The following is a 17,566-nucleotide window of genomic DNA, read 5'->3' as shown; positions in this document are numbered from 1 at the left end:
CTATCTGATATTCCGATTCTCAAATATGTGTAACGTTAAGTGAGTGTGTTTGGTCGTTTAAAAACCTTTATAAATAATCTTGATCTATAACATGAGATGGGCGCCGCAATGTTGTCCTGTCAGTCGGATTTACAGCACGTGAATTCATCAGTTTCTCCCGAAATAAATGCAAGAAAGTGTCCGGTGAACTGAGAAGAATAGAGTAAACTTTATAGTTACTTCCACTATGTTTGTCTGATATGAATAACACATGTCGGCTAATTATATTTGAATAGATTGTTATTGCTGCTTCCACAGACATCAGTGTGTATTTTACAAACTCCAAATGTATTGTTTTACTCGTGCTTATGTGTATTTAAATATCTGAAACTTAAAATAAACATTATGAGGTTGAAAACACTGCTTAACGGTAGTTGTGATATATGACAGCGCTGAACGCGTCCGACTCTGGCTCAGCGCCAGCCAACGCGCGAAAGCACAGTTTGAATCTGGCAGTTTGCGACGTCACTGATCATTCTAAATGTAGCACCGTACTCTCGGGGCACATAAATAAAATCCCATATATGAGACCGTACCGCTCAAAGGGTTAATCATGCGGCGCCCGAGTGCAAGTGCATTTGACCGGCATAAAATCGGCATATGTCAGACTGACCGGCCGGTCGCCGGTCATGGCCGATCACGTGAAAATCTGCCAATTCCGGTCACCAGCCAATCAATCGGTGCATCTCTACTGATCTATAAGACATATTTTCAATGTTTCTATTATATACTGTTCATATTTTTTAAACAATATCTAATATCCAAGTGTAAAAAGTCAGTTTTTCATAAAAAGTACAACATTTGCCTCTGAGATGAAGTGGAGTTGAATAGCAATCTAAAGTACTTAAAATTTATACTTTAATCCAGAGTAAATGTATGTCGTTACATTCACCCACTGGTTATTTGGAAAATGAAACTAACAAAATGTATTGTCACATTAACAAATTGTTGCTAGCTGTGTCCCGGGAGTTGTTCAATGGGACCGTCAGTTTTTGTCGCCTAGCAACTGTGACAGCCGTCGTGATGAGGGGCAGCAACATTTGTACTGGACTTTATATATAAAATGTGTGTGTGTGTGTGTGTGTGTATATATATATATATATATATATATATATATATATATATATATATATATATATATATATATATATATATATATATATATATATATATATATATATATATATATATATATATATATATATATAAAATATATATATATATATTATACACACACACACACACACACACACACACACGAGAGTATATAGTGAGAGTAGTACCAGATCTCACCTCTATATATATATATATATATATATATATATATATATATATATATATATAGGTGTAGTCCCTACACTCCCAGGAAACCATAATAATCATCATTTACTAGACATGTGAATAAAATTCATGCTTACCATTCAGCAGAATCGCTCTTGGAATCCTTGTTTTCTTTGTTTAAAAAAGGATTAATAAATTGCTCTGTCTCTTGCTTTTTAGAACTGTTTGTAATAGCTGAAGTAAAAACTTAACAGTGATTGTCTTTTAGAAATAAAAATTTATTTATACAAAAGATTAAAACACTGGTTACACAAATTAAAACTCGTAGCAAATCAAAAGAAAATGTTACAGGTTATAAACTTCAGCTTATTCAATCTCAACAGGGCAGTCCTGTATGAGTGAATATTACAAAGGCTAATTACCTTGAAGCAGTTCAAGCATTTGGAGTAAATACGAACTTGTTCTCATCCGAGGTTTTCCAAGTTGCAATAATACAGCAGAGCAAATTAAACCAAAAGAAATTCGGCTAGGTTTAAACTAGAAGAGATTTGATTTCTCTCTAGGGATGCAATCGACATCAAAATAAAAAATGCAGCAACTAACAGTCAAAAATGCAGTCATATTTATATGGAACTGGGTTTATTTATACGCAATTGAGACATGAACCAAAACAAAATATGACAATTTATCAGAACAGAAAACTTTTACAAGTTTTAGAACTTTCAAAACGTACTGCACCAGTGCACTTTCACACGGATGATACATATTTATTTACATAGCTATCACTGACAAAAACAATTCAAGATGGAAAATTGCTAAATGATTCATTTTGTAACAATCTTAAGGAATTTCCTTGGAACTTTTCCCTTTGGCTGCTTTTGTTTTAAAAAGCTTTTGTTAACAGACTATAATCTTTTATTTATATTTTCATCTCTGTGTTCTGTAAAGCTGTGAAACAATGTGCATATAAATTGCTTTAGATTAAAGGGATACTCCACTTTAAAATAAAAATTATTTCTGGTCTCATTGACTTCCATAGTAGGAAAAAATATATACTATGGAAGTCAATGAGACCAGAAACTGTCTGGTTACTGATATTCTTCTAAATATCTTCCTTTCTGTTCAGCAGAAGAAAGAAATTCATAAAGGATTGAAACAACATGAGGGTGAGTATATGATGACAGAATTTTCCCTTTAAAAGGAGTATCCCTTTAAAGCATCTGCCAAATGTGTAAATGTAAAATTGGGTGCACTCTGACAGAACCTATGAGTAAGTAATAATTAACAAAGGTAAAAACAGCTCACATTATGGTACTGTAAAACAAGTCAATGTTATCATTATCATAAATCATAGACACAAATCCACTTTCCCAAAATCTAGGACATTCTTGCTTGTGAAAAGTTGTAAATCAGGTTAATAATTACATTTAATGATTGTATACATGTAATTACATTTATGTAAGGTGACAAGTTTTATGCATTTATTCACTTTTACATCTGTTGATACAGAATGTTGTTGCATGTGGAGGAAAATGGATGTTGTTGCATGTGGTATTTTGTGAATTCAACACAAGTTAAACTCCATCAGCAACATTTGTGGCATGATTTAAATCACAACAGAAATAACTGTCAACTCATTCTTTAGATTGTCAGACACTTACAATTTCTGTAAATGGGCCAAGCAGTAAGGTTATAATACACCCTCTTTCAATAGTATAGCCACAAAAATTAAACCTTATATATGTAAATGTCACTTATTAATTTTGTCTGTGTGAATTTACTTTCAATGTTTCCTCTTTTTAACGTCATAGCATAAAGCTGGTAAACCTGGTAACTGCTGTAAGATATGCATAAGGATACCAGAGAGCCATGTGACCATCCAGGGGCGATTCTAGGATTTTCATTTTAGGGGGGCTCAGCCCCCAATGAGGGTATGATTTTTTTTTTTTTTAAAGTTAGTTTATGGTCTAATGCTCATTATTAACTAGTTTCATTCATTCATTCAGTAACATGCATATGGCAGGGTTTTATAATCACTGAGGTCCCGAATGTGAGGTAGTTAGGTGGGTTCGGGGGCATGCTCCCCCGAGAAAATTTAGATTTCTCTGATCTACATATGTGCATTTTAAGATGTTTTGAAGGCCAAACAAATTGGATAACAATAGCTTTAAAACCATGTAAGTGGGCAGCTGATTATTTTTCTCTCCTCATCAGCATCACACTCTTTTTCTCTTTGTTTTTCTCTTGCTCTGTCTTTTCCCCTCCTAAAGCTGAGCTTTGACTGATATAGGCTTTTCATTTTTGTCTGTCAGTGAAGTAAACATAGGGTCAACTGATAGGTTGATTTATGAATTATTTTCTCAGACAAAGCTACCAGGAAAGCTAGGTAACTAAGTTTATTAAATTCATTCACAATATGTACACATTCATTTTTGATCTAGGCCTAATACATGGCCGTAGACAGGGATTTATAATCAAAGAGGTCATAAATTTGAGGTTGTTATGGGGTTATGCATTTTTATTTCTCTGATATGTGCATTTCAAGACGTTTGAAGGCCAAAAAAGGATAAGAAATAGATTTAAAACCTGCTCTCTCCTCCTCTCCATCACTCTGTCTTTTTCTCTCATTCTCCTGATCTTGCCCTGTCTCTTCCCCTCCTAAAGCTGAACCTTTTTAATTTACTGAAGGCTACAAATTGTATTATATTAATTCTCAACATGTACACATGCATTATTAATCTTGTGCCTATGAAAACGGCTTTGTTAATATTTCTTGTCCCCTCACAATGACATAATTACACGTTATATAGGCCTATTTTCAGCTCAAAATGGCGAAATTAGACAAAAGTTTATTAGTTTTCAAATTTTTGTCATTCGTTTAACATTTATGACCTAAAAAACTGTCAAATATAAAATGTTTAGTTTAGCTACTTACATCTTCTTAACTCGCACTTGACCGTAAACTGAAGCGTCAGTCGTGCTACTAAAATTCGCGCTTGGCAGCTTCTGTGAACATAAAGCCCGCCTACTTTGATTTGATTGGTCATCTCAAATATTCTGACATTGACGAGAAGTGAAAGACCAATGAGGCTCAGATGAACAAACACACACACACGCGCCTCTGTTTCTGACGTGCGCTCTGCTTGGCGCTGCTGCGGATTGAAGATGAAGAACACTCTGAATCTGATTATAACAAGACTGAAGCGAACACGAATTTGTGTAGCCTACACAAGGGGCAACATTCTAATCTGAAAAATGAAGCCTACCCGGAAGTGCGAAAAACTGCAATACATTGAATATCCGCTAGGGGCAGGTCCCAAAAGGGAGCAAATGTCCATGGACCCCCATGTTAAAATGTCCGTTTTCACAGCATAAATTCATGTTTTTACAGGTTGGTCCCATGGACTTTTATTGTATTTTTCGATAGGTTCTGAGTGCCTGACAACTGTGAGGGGGGTGAATTTTTTTTCTAACTCGTTAGTTTAGATCGTATTTAGATATAAAATGTATGACAAATAAGGGCGTGGTTAACTTTGATTGACAGCTTGATTGACAGCTGAACATAGGCTGCGCCGATTGGAATTCCTGAAATTTGACGTCTCGGCCATGATCTGACACGACACATCATGCCACCTCTGTATCCTTTCTGAACATTTGTATTGAAACATCGTACATAAAATGGGTTGCTCTGCTATAAACCGCTCTAACCGACAATGTAGGAGGACTTCGCTCCAGTTTTTCCGGTAAGTGACAATCCACTACTATTTCACGTGATGTAACTAGTGAGCACTATTTAGCATCAATGTTTGTGGGCAGTGGCACTGCAACAGTTAGCATGTATTTTAACTTATACGTTTCATATACTAGTAACGTTATTTAACCGAAGCTATAGTTTGTGAAATTAAACATTTCTCGTTGTTAGTGTGTTTTTTAGTTGGCTTAGACAGCCATTATGAGGGTATAAGTAGCCTAAAAGGTATAAGAAGCCATAAAACGAATTGCCAGGGGAACAAATTATAGATTAATGAGATCAAAGATCGTCCGTTAGATATAGCCTACACAAGATGAATTATATCCTATGTTTAACCACTCCACTAGACTAGAGACATCAACCAGCGGCAAACGTCAGCAGCACTAGCCGAGGTAAGGCTGTTCCAGGAGGGATACATGAGCGCTGAGCGCCCGGTGATCGCTTGGATCTCACAACTCTGAAAACGTCAGATCAAAATTTTAAATAGGCGCTATCTGTATAAACAAACAACATATTTGAGATTAAAACAACTACATTTCGTGACACAATAACAGTAGTATTTTTAAATTTCGCGGTCTTTCTCCTCTCTTATTGACGCAACTTGAGATTATAGCAGCGGGATTTAGCATTCTACATAAAGCTACCACATAACACAAAAACAGCTCACGTTAGCCCGGACCAGAGCCATAGAGAGAAATTCTCTGGCCCGGACTCATCACACCGGCTCAGTCTCACACAAGGTGGGTGGGGTTAGGATTTCCCAAGATTTTCCAAGATGGCGCTGCCCATACCCCCCATAAACAGCCTTAAAACAGTTCTTCAGAAAGTCTATGGGTGACGTCACAGATGCTTTGTCCATATTTTTTACAGTCTATGTGCCTACACTTAATCACAAATGTTTAGGGGGGCTAGGCAGAAGTTTAAAAAGGGCCTAGTGACGCCTATGGTTCTCACTCTGTGTGCGTTTCGCGCTGGATGACGGTCGTGCTGAGCGGTGTAGGTACATAGAAGTAGAAGAAGAGAAGAGGATGACAACATATGCTAAGCGGGGATGTTTTCATTTTCATCCTTAACACATACATTTTAAACCACAAACTACGGAGTATGTTTTGGACATTATTTAACCTTGTCAAAGACTAACAAAATTTTAAGAATAACAATATTTCTTACTCCAAGTTTTAGGGGTGCTAGCCTCGCCCATGTGATCATCTATATCAGAGGTCTGGGGCCGTATTCACAAAGAATTTTAAGGCTAAAAGTAGCTCCTAACTGGCGAATTTAGGAGCAACTCCTAAAAATAATGGGCGTGTCACTCGTAACTTTAGGACTCCTAATTTTTTTGACTAAGAGTAATTCACGAAGCATTTTAGCCCTAAAAGTAGCACCTAAGCCTGGGACAGCTTAAAAGAAGTCGAGAGGACTCCTAACTCACTAAGACTTATTCACAAACCGCTTTTTGTGGCATTTCACGTTGCGATGTTTTGAAATGCGTATGCGGCGGCTACAGGAGCTTCCAATCGCGAGGGAACAATTTTGCATTGTAGGCATAACTAGGGATGCAATAACGCCACCAACAACAACCAAAACTAGGCTACTCATTGCATGTAAACTAATTGTAACATTTCATTGTGAATCAAATTAAAATGTTCCTCTCTTTGCAAACGTAGGCAGAGGCATATAGTGACAGATTAATTCAATAATGTTGCAAAGATATTGCATCAATCCATATGTTTCATTAGGCTACTAGGCTATTTGTTTTGCCTTACTGTTTATTCATTTAGGCTATTTATTCAGTTATTCATCATCTTCCGTCCTTCGCACTACTTGTGTAGCGCATGCATTCTCAGACCTGTCACCTGTCACTCATCATCGTACGGGAGGGGTTTGGAATCATTCCCGCGTTACAATCATCAACCAATCAAGGTGGTCACTTCAGTCAAGCTCGTGCATGAGTAATGACGTCATCCATAGCAACGAAGACTCACTCTTAGTTTAGGAGTTGTCATTTTTCTTTACTAAGAGTAGGTCTGAAAGGCGTTGTGAATAACTTTTAAGAGAAAACTCCTAGCTAAAATCTTTTAGTGCGATTTAGGAGTACTCCTAGTGGTAAGATAAAATGCTTTGTGAATACGGCCCCAGAAATATATCAGAGGTCAGGATAATCACTAGCATTAAATAAAGTCACTCAAACTTGGATGTACATTTTGAGGTAATCATTCCTCACAGAGCCTGTTTTATTATGTTAGGTGCTAATAAATACTATTAAAGTGTGAGATTTTAACAGTGGTGGAAAGTAACTAATTACAAATACTTTCGTTACAGTACTTGAGTAGATTTTTAGATTTTTTCTACTTTCTTGAGTATAATTAAATTGTGGTACTTTTACTTTTACTTGAGTAGAATTAAAAGAAAGTATTCAACTTCGCTACATTTATTTTTCACCAAAAGTACAATTAAAAGAAAGTATTCAACTTCGCTACATTTATTTTTCACCAAAAGTACAGAGTACTTTGACAAAGGTGCCGACGGAGCAACAGAGCGAGCTTACATTTCACAAACACTTTTCAAACGACTGCGTGCGGTGGAGGCTGAGCCCTCAGCCCTGCGCTTCAGCCAATAACAGACAGTTCTGAAGCGCTTCAGCCAATAACAGACAGGTCTGACTCGGGTGCAAAACCAATCAAAACTTCCAGTTCAGCTGGGGGGGTGGGGCGTTCAAACCGCGCTTTGACATTCAGTCACTGGCGCTCGTGTTAAGAATCCGTATTGCTAACGTTTCAATATTTTATTGAATATAAGTGAGCTATGCTCATATTCTGATTTTAAAATGTAATTGTGGTAACTCCTGAAATGGGTCATCCCATTGATATTACCAGAGCATTGAGCAGTTGAAGTAAATAAAAAACTCGGCTCATAACATGGACACCGTTATTGCTTGGACTTACACTTGGTTTGTAAGTGTCTTGAAAACATTAACACAGTTCAACTGAAAGGTAAAGCTCGCCCTCTTTAACAATACAATTAAACTAAATGTACGAAACAAACTTTGTACAAAGTTGAAAAACCCTCAACAACAGTGAAATAAGATTGCATGATTTGTCTGTCAATCAGATGCATGTAAAAGCAATAGTAGGCTCCCAGCACATTTTCGGTAGAACGAAAAAAAGAGCATTTAATTTAACGTTAACCATACCCCACTTAATTTTTATTTATTTTTACTAGCACTTTTTTATTCATACTACATCTTTTTTTTTTTTTATCGGACCTTTCACTTAACCTTCTTTGCTTTCAAATATGAAATTATTCAAATAAAAACATTCAAATGATCTTACCTGGACTTACTTTTAAAGATTAGTAATAAAACATTTTCTCTTGACAACAGGGAAAGCTAGTATGTTTGCTTAGCATACCGTCAAAAACTACAATTTATGAGTTTAATATCATGTTTGGCTTCAAAATCAAAATTACTTCTGTGGTTTCATGTGTGAGAATATATTATTTTATTAAATTCTATAATACAGGCTATGTTGATTAGCATTGCATTAATGGGTTAATTCACCCAAAAATGAAAATTAGCCCATGATTTACTCACACATAATTAAATGTTCTGGCTCCTCCAAGTTTTATAATGGCAGTGAATGGCTGGAAAAAATTTTAAACCCAAAAAAGTGCATCCATTCATGAAAAAAACACACAAAAAAAACACATTGCTCCAGTGGGTTAATAAAGGCCTTCGGAAACGAAGCCATGTGTTTTTGAAAAATACCCATATTTATAAGTTTATAATCTAAAATAACTAGCTTCCGCCAGACGATCGTATGCATACTAAGCAAATTGACTTGCGCCACAAGAGTAACATGTGACACATGTATGATGTAGAATGTAGGAGTATCGTAAGCTTAGACGCCTCTCGTGGTTTAAACAAATAGAGCTGTGCAACAAACTGAAGCTCCTCTTCTATAATATATATATATATATATTATGCGTCTTGTCAGGGGTTAGTCTTCCACCGTAAATCGATGCGTATGGTCGGTCGTCTGGCTGAAGCTAGTTATTTTAGATTATAAAGTTATAAATATGGGTATTTTCCTTACACAAACACATGGCTTCACTTCAGAAGGCCTTTGTTAACTCCCTGGAGTAAAAGTGGAGCACTTTTATCATGGATGGGTCCACTTTTTTGGGCTTCAAATTTTCTCTAGCCATTCACTGCCATTATAAAGCTTGGAAGAGTCAGGACATTTTTTAATATAACTCTGATTGTATTCATCTGAAAGAAGAATGTCATTTACACCTAGGATGCCTTAAGGGTGAATAAATCAGGGGCTAATTTTCCTTTTTTGTCCTAACTATCCCTTTAAAGACATACATCATTCTTATGAAAATACCTAAGATATCGCTATCATGTGTTTGTCTTCATGTTTCTTCAGTCAAATGTCTCTATTTGCATGTTATTATATCCATATTGGCATTTCCTGAAACGCCATAAGTGAATCATTCTATGAATCTCACTTGTGGACTTTATGCGCGAGGTATGAATCAGTGTGTACTGGGCTTCCAGTATAAATGAAACAGAATTGACATGAGAGTGTTTAGTGCTCCATATCGCTATCATCTCCCCATTTTGGGTAAAAATAGAAAAATTATACTAAAGTACTTTGTAACGTAGTTACTTGAGTAGTTTTTAAGCAAACTACTTATTTACTCTTACTTGAGTCATATTATTTTTCAGTACTTCTACTTGTACTCAAGTAAATTATTACTTAAGTAGCAATACTTTTACTTAAGTACAATTATTTAGTACTCTTTCTATGGGATGATTATAGTCTCATTATGATTAATACATGCACACACAATTATCCATGTACTAGATACATTTTGTGAATGTATTTTACTAACCACAAACAAATGCCATTTAATTTGAATCTGTGGAATTCGGGATTGAATGAGTGTGCAGCAATTAGTACAAATACAGCCACGTTTGCGAATAAACATGTTCTGTTATCCATTAATAAATCAAAAATCGCTCATTCAAAAATGAATCTGTGCATTTGTGGATCAGAAGACCCGCGTGCATTAATTGACATCTTGTTCGAATCGATCGTGTTCGGTTCATTTGGATTTTGAGACTTCCTTTTCGCAGTTTACAGCATTCCACCCACCCACACACACACACACACACAACTAACGAACATGCAGTGCTATTCATTAACGTGAACACGATTCGTAAATGCGTGTCACTATACAATGAAACAAATGCTTTTCAACAGGTGTATGTAGAATTAAGAATTGCATACATGGGCATCAATTTGTACAAATAAAGTCATGTTTGTGAGTATAAATGTTCTACTTTGTATTAACGTGTGACCATTTCCGCGTGCAAAAAGGAATCCGTGGATTTCTGGACCAGGCGACACGCCTGCATTTATTGATTCCTTGTTCGAGTCGATCCTGTTCGGTTCATTTGGATTTTGAGACTTGCTTTCCGCAGTTTTCAGCACTGAAGATCCACACGCAACTGCAAGGCAAGCAGCTACCACTAGATGGCAGTCGCAGAATTACCGAGCTGGGCTGCCCTAGTTTGACAACCGGTGGGTGACAATGGACATTGTTCGCATTCTCCCGAAAAAAAATTAAAACATGGATAATACCATTTTAAACCAACAAGCTGGTTGGGTAAGTAACAAATTTTAACTACATAACTGGATGACAAATCTAACCAGAACATGACTAGAATGCTGGGTTTCCCGTTAGTCAAGTAACATTAGTAGCCTACGCAAATTTCGTCATCACCAGCATCGTAGTTTAATCTTAATGAAGTTAATGTTAACTCAGTTCTATACATTTTTACATGTACCGTATGTAAAACATGGTTTATTTTAATCATTCATAATTTTTCCATGTTTCTTTATTCCATTTCTCTTTATTCCATGTCTCTTTAGGAATTACTACATGACCACATTCTGGAGAGATTACTTGCACGGGTTACACATGCTCTTCAACAACCTCAAATTGACATTGATTATTTGGATTTTGTATGTAGACAGGAAGTAGTATTTCTTGATGCTGTGGCACAGCATGTTCATCTGTCTCAGGATGTGACAAAGATTAACTGAACTCCATAATGCAATCCAGATTCACAGACGCACTCAAATTTCACAATCAGTTGTTCAGGTGGAAAGACAAAGTTCAAGTAGGCGTCCAAGGATTGTAGTGCCTACAGATCACATTGCCTATCTTCTGGAGATTGGACTCCCTGTTACAACGATTTCAAATTTGCTGGGTGTTTCCCGGGCTACACTCTTTAGGAGGATGGCCGAAAACAATCTATCAGTTAGGGGTCTGTACAGTACCTGCACTGATGCAGAACTTGATGGACTTGTTTCCCAAGTCAAAGAAAGAATGCCACATGCAGGCTACAGATTGGTTAAAGGGACACTTAAGGCGCAAGGTCATCATCTGCAGTGGAACAGAGTAAAAGCATCAATGCACCGTGTGGATAGTCTTGGGATTCTCTCAAGAATTAATCAGTTGGGATGTGTAATCAGAAGAACATACTCAGTGCCATGCCCAAAGTACTTAGTACATATAGACACAAACCATAAACTCATCAGGTAACTTGAGAATGTATTAAACAATAAATGTACTATGCTCTACAATAGACTGTTTTAATATTTCCAACATTATTCAAGAGTTTACAGTTCAAAAGCATTGCATTTTAGTGATCTTTGCTGGGATCGATGGTTTTTCACGCAAGGTGAGCACACATTTTTATCTAAAAGTACAGTATATACTGGATATGTGTGCTTAAAATGCTTGTCTTTTGTATAGATAATGTACCTGGGAGCTGCAGACAACAACCGATCTGACACAACCCTAGCTTTCTTCAGTCAGGCTGTTGAGGAATTTGGATACCCACTGAAGTAAAACTATAATTTTTTTTATCATTTTTTATTGCGTACTGTAAAAAAAAAAAAAAAACTCCCTATAGACTAACAAGTTAAAAGCAATGTACAATTAATACATTTGACATATTAATTACATTTTATAAATATTCATTTGATGATATATTGACAAAAAAATTTGGTTCTTCATTATGTATGTTATATTCTTGTTTAGAGTGCGAGCTGATCAGGGAGGAGAGAATGTTGGCGTGGCTCGTCTGATGTTTTCTGTACGTGGGACAGAGAGTAACTGCTTTATAGCAGGCAAAAGTGTCCACAATCAGAGGCAAGATAGATTCATCTAAGATTGTTTAAATGTCTTTTACTACTTAAAATACTTGTAATGTAATTCTTTTTTAAATTTGTCTTTTTAAAATTAAGAGTAGAGAGACTCTGGCGTGATCTCTGGATGGGAGTCACCAGCGTGTTCTACCAAATCTTGCACACACTAGAGGAACAGGACATGCTGGATTTGAGCAGCACTCTTCACCTGTTTTGCTGCCATTATGTATTTTTGCCCCGACTGCAAGCAAACCTCAATGTGTTTCGTGAGGGATGGGACAACCACCCATTGAGGACAGAGCAAAACCTCTCACCAAACCAACTGTGGGTGGTTGGTCAGATGGAAAATCCCATTGACAACCCAGAGGTACTGAAGCAGTTATACAAAGAAAATATCATTTTACAGGGATAGGTTACACAGAAATTTAAATGTAGTCATTTACTCACCCTCAAGTTGTTCCAAACCTGTACAAGGTTTTCTTTTGTTGAACCAAAAAGAAGATATTTTAAAGAATTTTTGTAACCACACAGTTGATGGCACCCTTTGACTTTCATAATAGGAAGGAAATACTATACTAATAAACTCATACAGGTTTGGAACAACTGAACAACTTGAGGGTAAGTAAATGACAATTTTCATTTTTGGTTAAACTATGCCTTTAATCCAAATATTACAGACCAAGTTGATTTTCAAGATGATTGTAACACTGTAATTGAATTAACCAATATTAGTCTTTCGTAATAAAACAGTGAATCTTTCCCTGTTGTTTTATTTCAGGAGATGAACATTCCTTACATTGACTGGGAGGAAAGTGGGTATATTGTGGATCAACACACTGTGGTGAATGTTCCACGGTTCGACAGCCCTCTAACTCCTGAACAAGTGGAGATGCTGAGAGAACATATTAATCCTCTACAACCCTCTGCGTCCAATGGCATGGACATTTATTTGAATACAGTTCAATATGTTGAGAATTTGCTAGCTGAAAATTAGATAGTGTTGCATGTTTTTAAAAGAAATGCTTTTAAGGTGATTTTTCTAAACATTCTATTTTTTTTACCCTAAGATGTAATTTAATCAATTCAAATAAACAACATTGAGTTTTTGGATAAGATTTTTATTGACCATATCACATTGAACATTAAGTCTATCTCATTAAACTACAAAATGTAAAACACAAAAATGGGTGAACGGCCCAAATTAAACGTTATTATATTATTTTAACATTGCCATATTTAATAGACAAGCAATAGTAACAAAGACAAATTTTAGAAATTCATAAACATCTACACAAGGCCAAAACCACTGTCCACAGACTGCAGACATACCATCATGTCAGCTGTGAGAGCTGAGAGGGAGGTATAGTGATCTGGCAGGCGAATGCGCTCTTGACAAGTGTATGCCTTTGGTAAATGGTTTGGTCCACTGGACTGAACAACTTCCAGCGTGAGGGTGCGTGGCACTACTTCCCATCCAACCCAGAATTTGAGAAGTTTCCTCAGGTTGCTGGGTGATGCTAAGACAAAAAAGAGATAGAAATAAGTTATTGTTTAATGGTCACATATAACAGGAAAAAATAATATTTTATTTATTAGACAAAAATTTACCATGTTCAACAAAGGTTCTCAAAAGGCCTGTAACGAGATTAAGTTTCTCAGGCTGTATGTCGTCAGCATCGCTGTCGTCGCTGTCTTCTGTATGATGTGGTTGGGGCCACTGGATGGCTTGCAGGATCATCTGTAATTCCAAAAAATATGAATTCAGTGTTCAAGTCATGCTACCAAAGTCCAAAACAAATATTTTTTTTAAGTGAATTTATAATTCTGCACATTTTGAAAATTTACCTCAGGTGTGATTTCAGCTTCACTTTCTCTTGGGAACAGCAGGGGTAACACTGGTCTACAGCTGATAAGTGGCCAGACTCCAGTGTCCTTCAATCCCTTTTTTAATTGTTTTAGCTGAGCACCGACTCGGCCAAGGACCTGTAAATTATAATAATAATAACCAGTATTATAAAAATAATAATATAATATAAAAAACAATCATAAGTAGTATGAATATGTATAATAAACTAGAAGATTCTTTGAAGTTTGTTAACTTTATATATTACAGCATGAGTGAGAAGCTGTTGGAAGAGCAGCATCTTGTTGCTCCTCTTGTTTGGCACTGCAAAGTAAAACTCCAAACAAAGGTTGGATACTTGTGAAGTCTCATCCTCAGTCCATTCATCTTTCAGCAGCTATAAAATACAAGCATTATTTAGTGCACAGAATTAGCAGCTATTTTTTAGATGTCTGCATTTCATCAGAAACCACAAAACACTGTTGAAAGACCTGGTTAATTTTCTTTACTCACTAGACGAATCGTCTCCCTTTGTTCAGTGTCTGGGCAGTCCTCTAAACAGAGATTTGTGGTAGCTGTGTCCTTTGTGCCCCCTGTCAAAGAATGAACTATTGCCAGGCTTAGGCCTGACAAAGCAGGACCTTGATTGATTAACGAGTGGCCAATCATTCTTCCAGCCATCACAAAAAGTTCACTCTCAACAAGTACAGCTGATGCAGAGGACAAAAGGTGGTCTATTTCCCCCTCAAACAGAGTGGTCTCTGCTGCATTTCCTGATAAGAATACATTGCAATTAGAAAATTACACTCCATAACAAGCTTGAAAATATATATTTTATTTTTTTTCAAAACTTAAATTTTATTTTGAGATTTTTTACAGCAACCCTTTAAAATAAGGTTTCATTTGTAAACATTAGTTGATGTATTAACTAAAATGAAATACCCATGAGCTATACATTTCTTACAATATTTATTAATCTTTTTAATGTTAGTAGTGATGGGGACGAGACCGCCTATGCCGAGTCCGAGTCAAGACCGAGTCCGTTGGTTTTCAAATTCAGTCGAGTCCGAGTCAAGACCGAGTCTTTGAGGAAGCAAGTCCGAGTCGAGACCGAGCCTTTAGGAGTCGAGACCAAAACCATAAAAACATGTCAGTTTTCATATTCATGATTTAATATCACCCCAGTTAATAATCAACAGTTAGGCCTACAGACTAAGCTAGATTGGGAATTGTTTAGAGGAGCAGTCTTAACGTCTTAATATGGACTATGCTTTTACTATCATTAAAAAAATCCCTACCACATGCATCACCTTCTGCCTATTTTTCTAAACTGCTTCAACAGTGCTGCTCTGTCATCAACATGTTAAGCCCACCCTGACTTTTTTAATCATAGTTAGGACATGCAGAGCAAATAAAAAATTTCTAGTGGTATGTATTCTAGTGGACTAGTGATGGGGACGAGACCGCCTATGCCGAGTCCGAGTCAAGACCGAGTCTCTGAAGGAACAAGTCCGAGTCGAGTCCGAGAAAGCAGAAATCGGTCTCGAGACCGGACTCGAGTACTACATCAGTATAGTTAGTACAACTTTTGATTTTAATAATGTATTAGTAAATGTTGGAATTAACTGAACTAATGTTAACTAAAGAAACGTTATTGTAAGGTGTTACCAGTTTTAAAGCTGGATTGAGAAACATAGATTGCTAGATAATGTTGTGTCTGATTCATATAGCAATGCTAGATACATCTTGATTCATATTAAAGGTAAATTAGATTTTCTGTTTACTAGACATTGTTCAGGCCCTTAGATGGTTAAGGCCATCAACAACAACAAAAAATACTGCCTGCCAAAAAACATAACTCTCTATGAGGACCCTAAAATGGCTGTTAAATAAATGTACTTCTTCACTTAACTTGATGCATAGTCCTGTAAATTTGCTAAATTATGTGAAAACTGCATTAGCAATATTTCATACCATAGTTCAGTTTAAATCCATGCTTTAATTTAGCAATTGCTGTTGACAGGATATGTCTAGTCACTCCAATGCCAATTGCAGCGTCTCCTACAAAACACCAAATATTCAAAGAAGAATTAGTGTTCCATTAATAAATAATAATCATAGATTAAGTTTTACTGGTTTATGCAGACTTATTCCCTACAGTACAGGTTCAGCATCATGTATCAATGCTATTGCTATCAATTATTATCAAATTAAATCTTATATTTTTATCATATCTGTGTTAGAGATGTAAATTGTTTATTTGACTAATATGTTTTAGAAACATCATCATCAACTTGATACCTTGAATGTGACAGTTAAATGGAGCAGCCCACTGGTTCTTTTCACGTTGTTGTTTGTAAAATGAAATGAGGGACCTGTCCCGTTCCTCATCAGTATCCCTGGAATCCAGTGTCAGAAAAAGGGTTGGCTGCCTTTTACCTCCTTCACGCAAATGCTCAAAGAAGAGCTGTACAGCCTTCTGAGGGTTCTCCACTGTTTTCCATTCTAAAAAAAAGAAAGAAAATAATTAGAACCATTAAAAATAATTTATCAAACTAAATAGACAATGACTTATAGTTGGATAATTATAGTTGGAGCCCATGAGATATTGCATATCATATGTAGTCAAGCCATGCATTCATCCTATTTTTGAGTATGTGCCCCTATAAAGAACAAGAGTCATAAAATGTATACAGGTTTTAGTCAAAATAAAGTTAAAGTTTTATGTAAGGTCAAGTTCCATTTGATTCGAATTGTATGAGCGTAGTAGCATTGAGATGACCTCAATCTGTAAAAGTCTCAGAACTTTTCATTTTATGCAGTTTTAAACATTTTTACATTTAATTTACAACAGTGTCGCAAATGCATACAACAATTTTCACTTATGTACATCATAAAATACCATTCAATAAAATGTAATTATTAATTACCTCACAAATGTATGACCATAACTGTAGACATTCACAATTGTATAATTCACCTTCTGTTGCTGGTCCTGAAATAGCAGATGGGAGTTTTACTTACTCAAACATGTTCTGAGGGCAGAAAGGAAAATGATTGGTTTACAGCTTCAACCAATGAAACTGAAGCAAGGGCGGGGTTTAGACGTTTGAATTTGAGATGCGCTGCGGAGGGATTTCTTGAGGAATAGTCGGAATAAAAGACATGTTCGTGGGAGAACGCATTTATTGCAAGGTAAGTGAATTTACAACTATATTGTGTTACAATTCAACATCCTCTAACGTTTACTAAGATAATAAGCGAACATTTAAAAATGCACAGAACTAATCATCGTCTAAATATCGTATTGTATGCATTTTGATTTGACTGTTTCATCAGTCGACCAAGCTTATGGGGTAACTGGTGTAAAACATGCTTTTCCAATGCTACCTCGCTGTCTGTTAAATTGATATGCAAGAACAGAAC

The 17,566-nt window shown here is 36.2% G+C and overlaps 1 protein-coding gene and 2 long non-coding RNA genes across 3 annotated transcripts; 1 reads left to right on the top strand and 2 right to left on the bottom strand.

Annotated features, from left to right (window-relative positions):
* The first annotated feature begins 11,755 nt into the window (after positions 1–11,755).
* Positions 11,756–13,350, top strand: LOC309498103 (uncharacterized protein). The gene is made up of 5 exons (XM_082168614.1): positions 11,756–11,828; positions 11,903–11,994; positions 12,191–12,301; positions 12,397–12,664; positions 13,076–13,350. The coding sequence occupies exons 2-5, from the start codon at positions 11,906–11,908 to the stop codon at positions 13,289–13,291; spliced, it is 684 nt and encodes a 227-aa protein (XP_082024740.1). The 5' UTR covers positions 11,756–11,828; positions 11,903–11,905; the 3' UTR covers positions 13,292–13,350.
* Positions 13,351–13,752: 402 nt separating this feature from the next.
* Positions 13,753–14,189, bottom strand: LOC309497734. The gene is made up of 3 exons (XR_014205692.1): positions 14,143–14,189; positions 13,906–14,035; positions 13,753–13,814 (listed from the first exon to the last, which is right to left on the bottom strand). It is a non-coding gene; the product is annotated as an uncharacterized lncRNA (long non-coding RNA).
* A 682-nt stretch (positions 14,190–14,871) lies between these two features.
* On the bottom strand, positions 14,872–16,606 carry LOC309496518. The gene is made up of 3 exons (XR_014205147.1): positions 16,442–16,606; positions 16,115–16,201; positions 14,872–14,913 (listed from the first exon to the last, which is right to left on the bottom strand). It is a non-coding gene; the product is annotated as an uncharacterized lncRNA (long non-coding RNA).
* Between the last annotated feature and the right edge of the window lie 960 nt (positions 16,607–17,566).

This window comes from Leuciscus leuciscus (genome assembly GCF_965113295.1).
Source record: "Leuciscus leuciscus genome assembly, chromosome: 4".
Classification (NCBI taxonomy): Eukaryota; Metazoa; Chordata; class Actinopteri; order Cypriniformes; family Leuciscidae; genus Leuciscus; species Leuciscus leuciscus.
Note: the sequence above shows the minus strand (reverse complement) of the source record. Positions and strands in the feature narration are given on the sequence as shown.

Excerpts from the sequence above, each read along its gene's own strand:
- LOC309498103 (XM_082168614.1), top strand. The coding sequence starts at position 11,906 with ATGTACCTGGGAGCTGCAGACAACAACCGATCTGACACAACCCTAGCT. Across the intron at positions 12,302-12,396 it reads AAAAGTGTCCACAATCAGAG|AGTAGAGAGACTCTGGCGTG; the intron begins GCAAGATAGATT and ends TTTAAAATTAAG. Across the intron at positions 12,665-13,075 it reads ATCCCATTGACAACCCAGAG|GAGATGAACATTCCTTACAT; the intron begins GTACTGAAGCAG and ends GTTTTATTTCAG.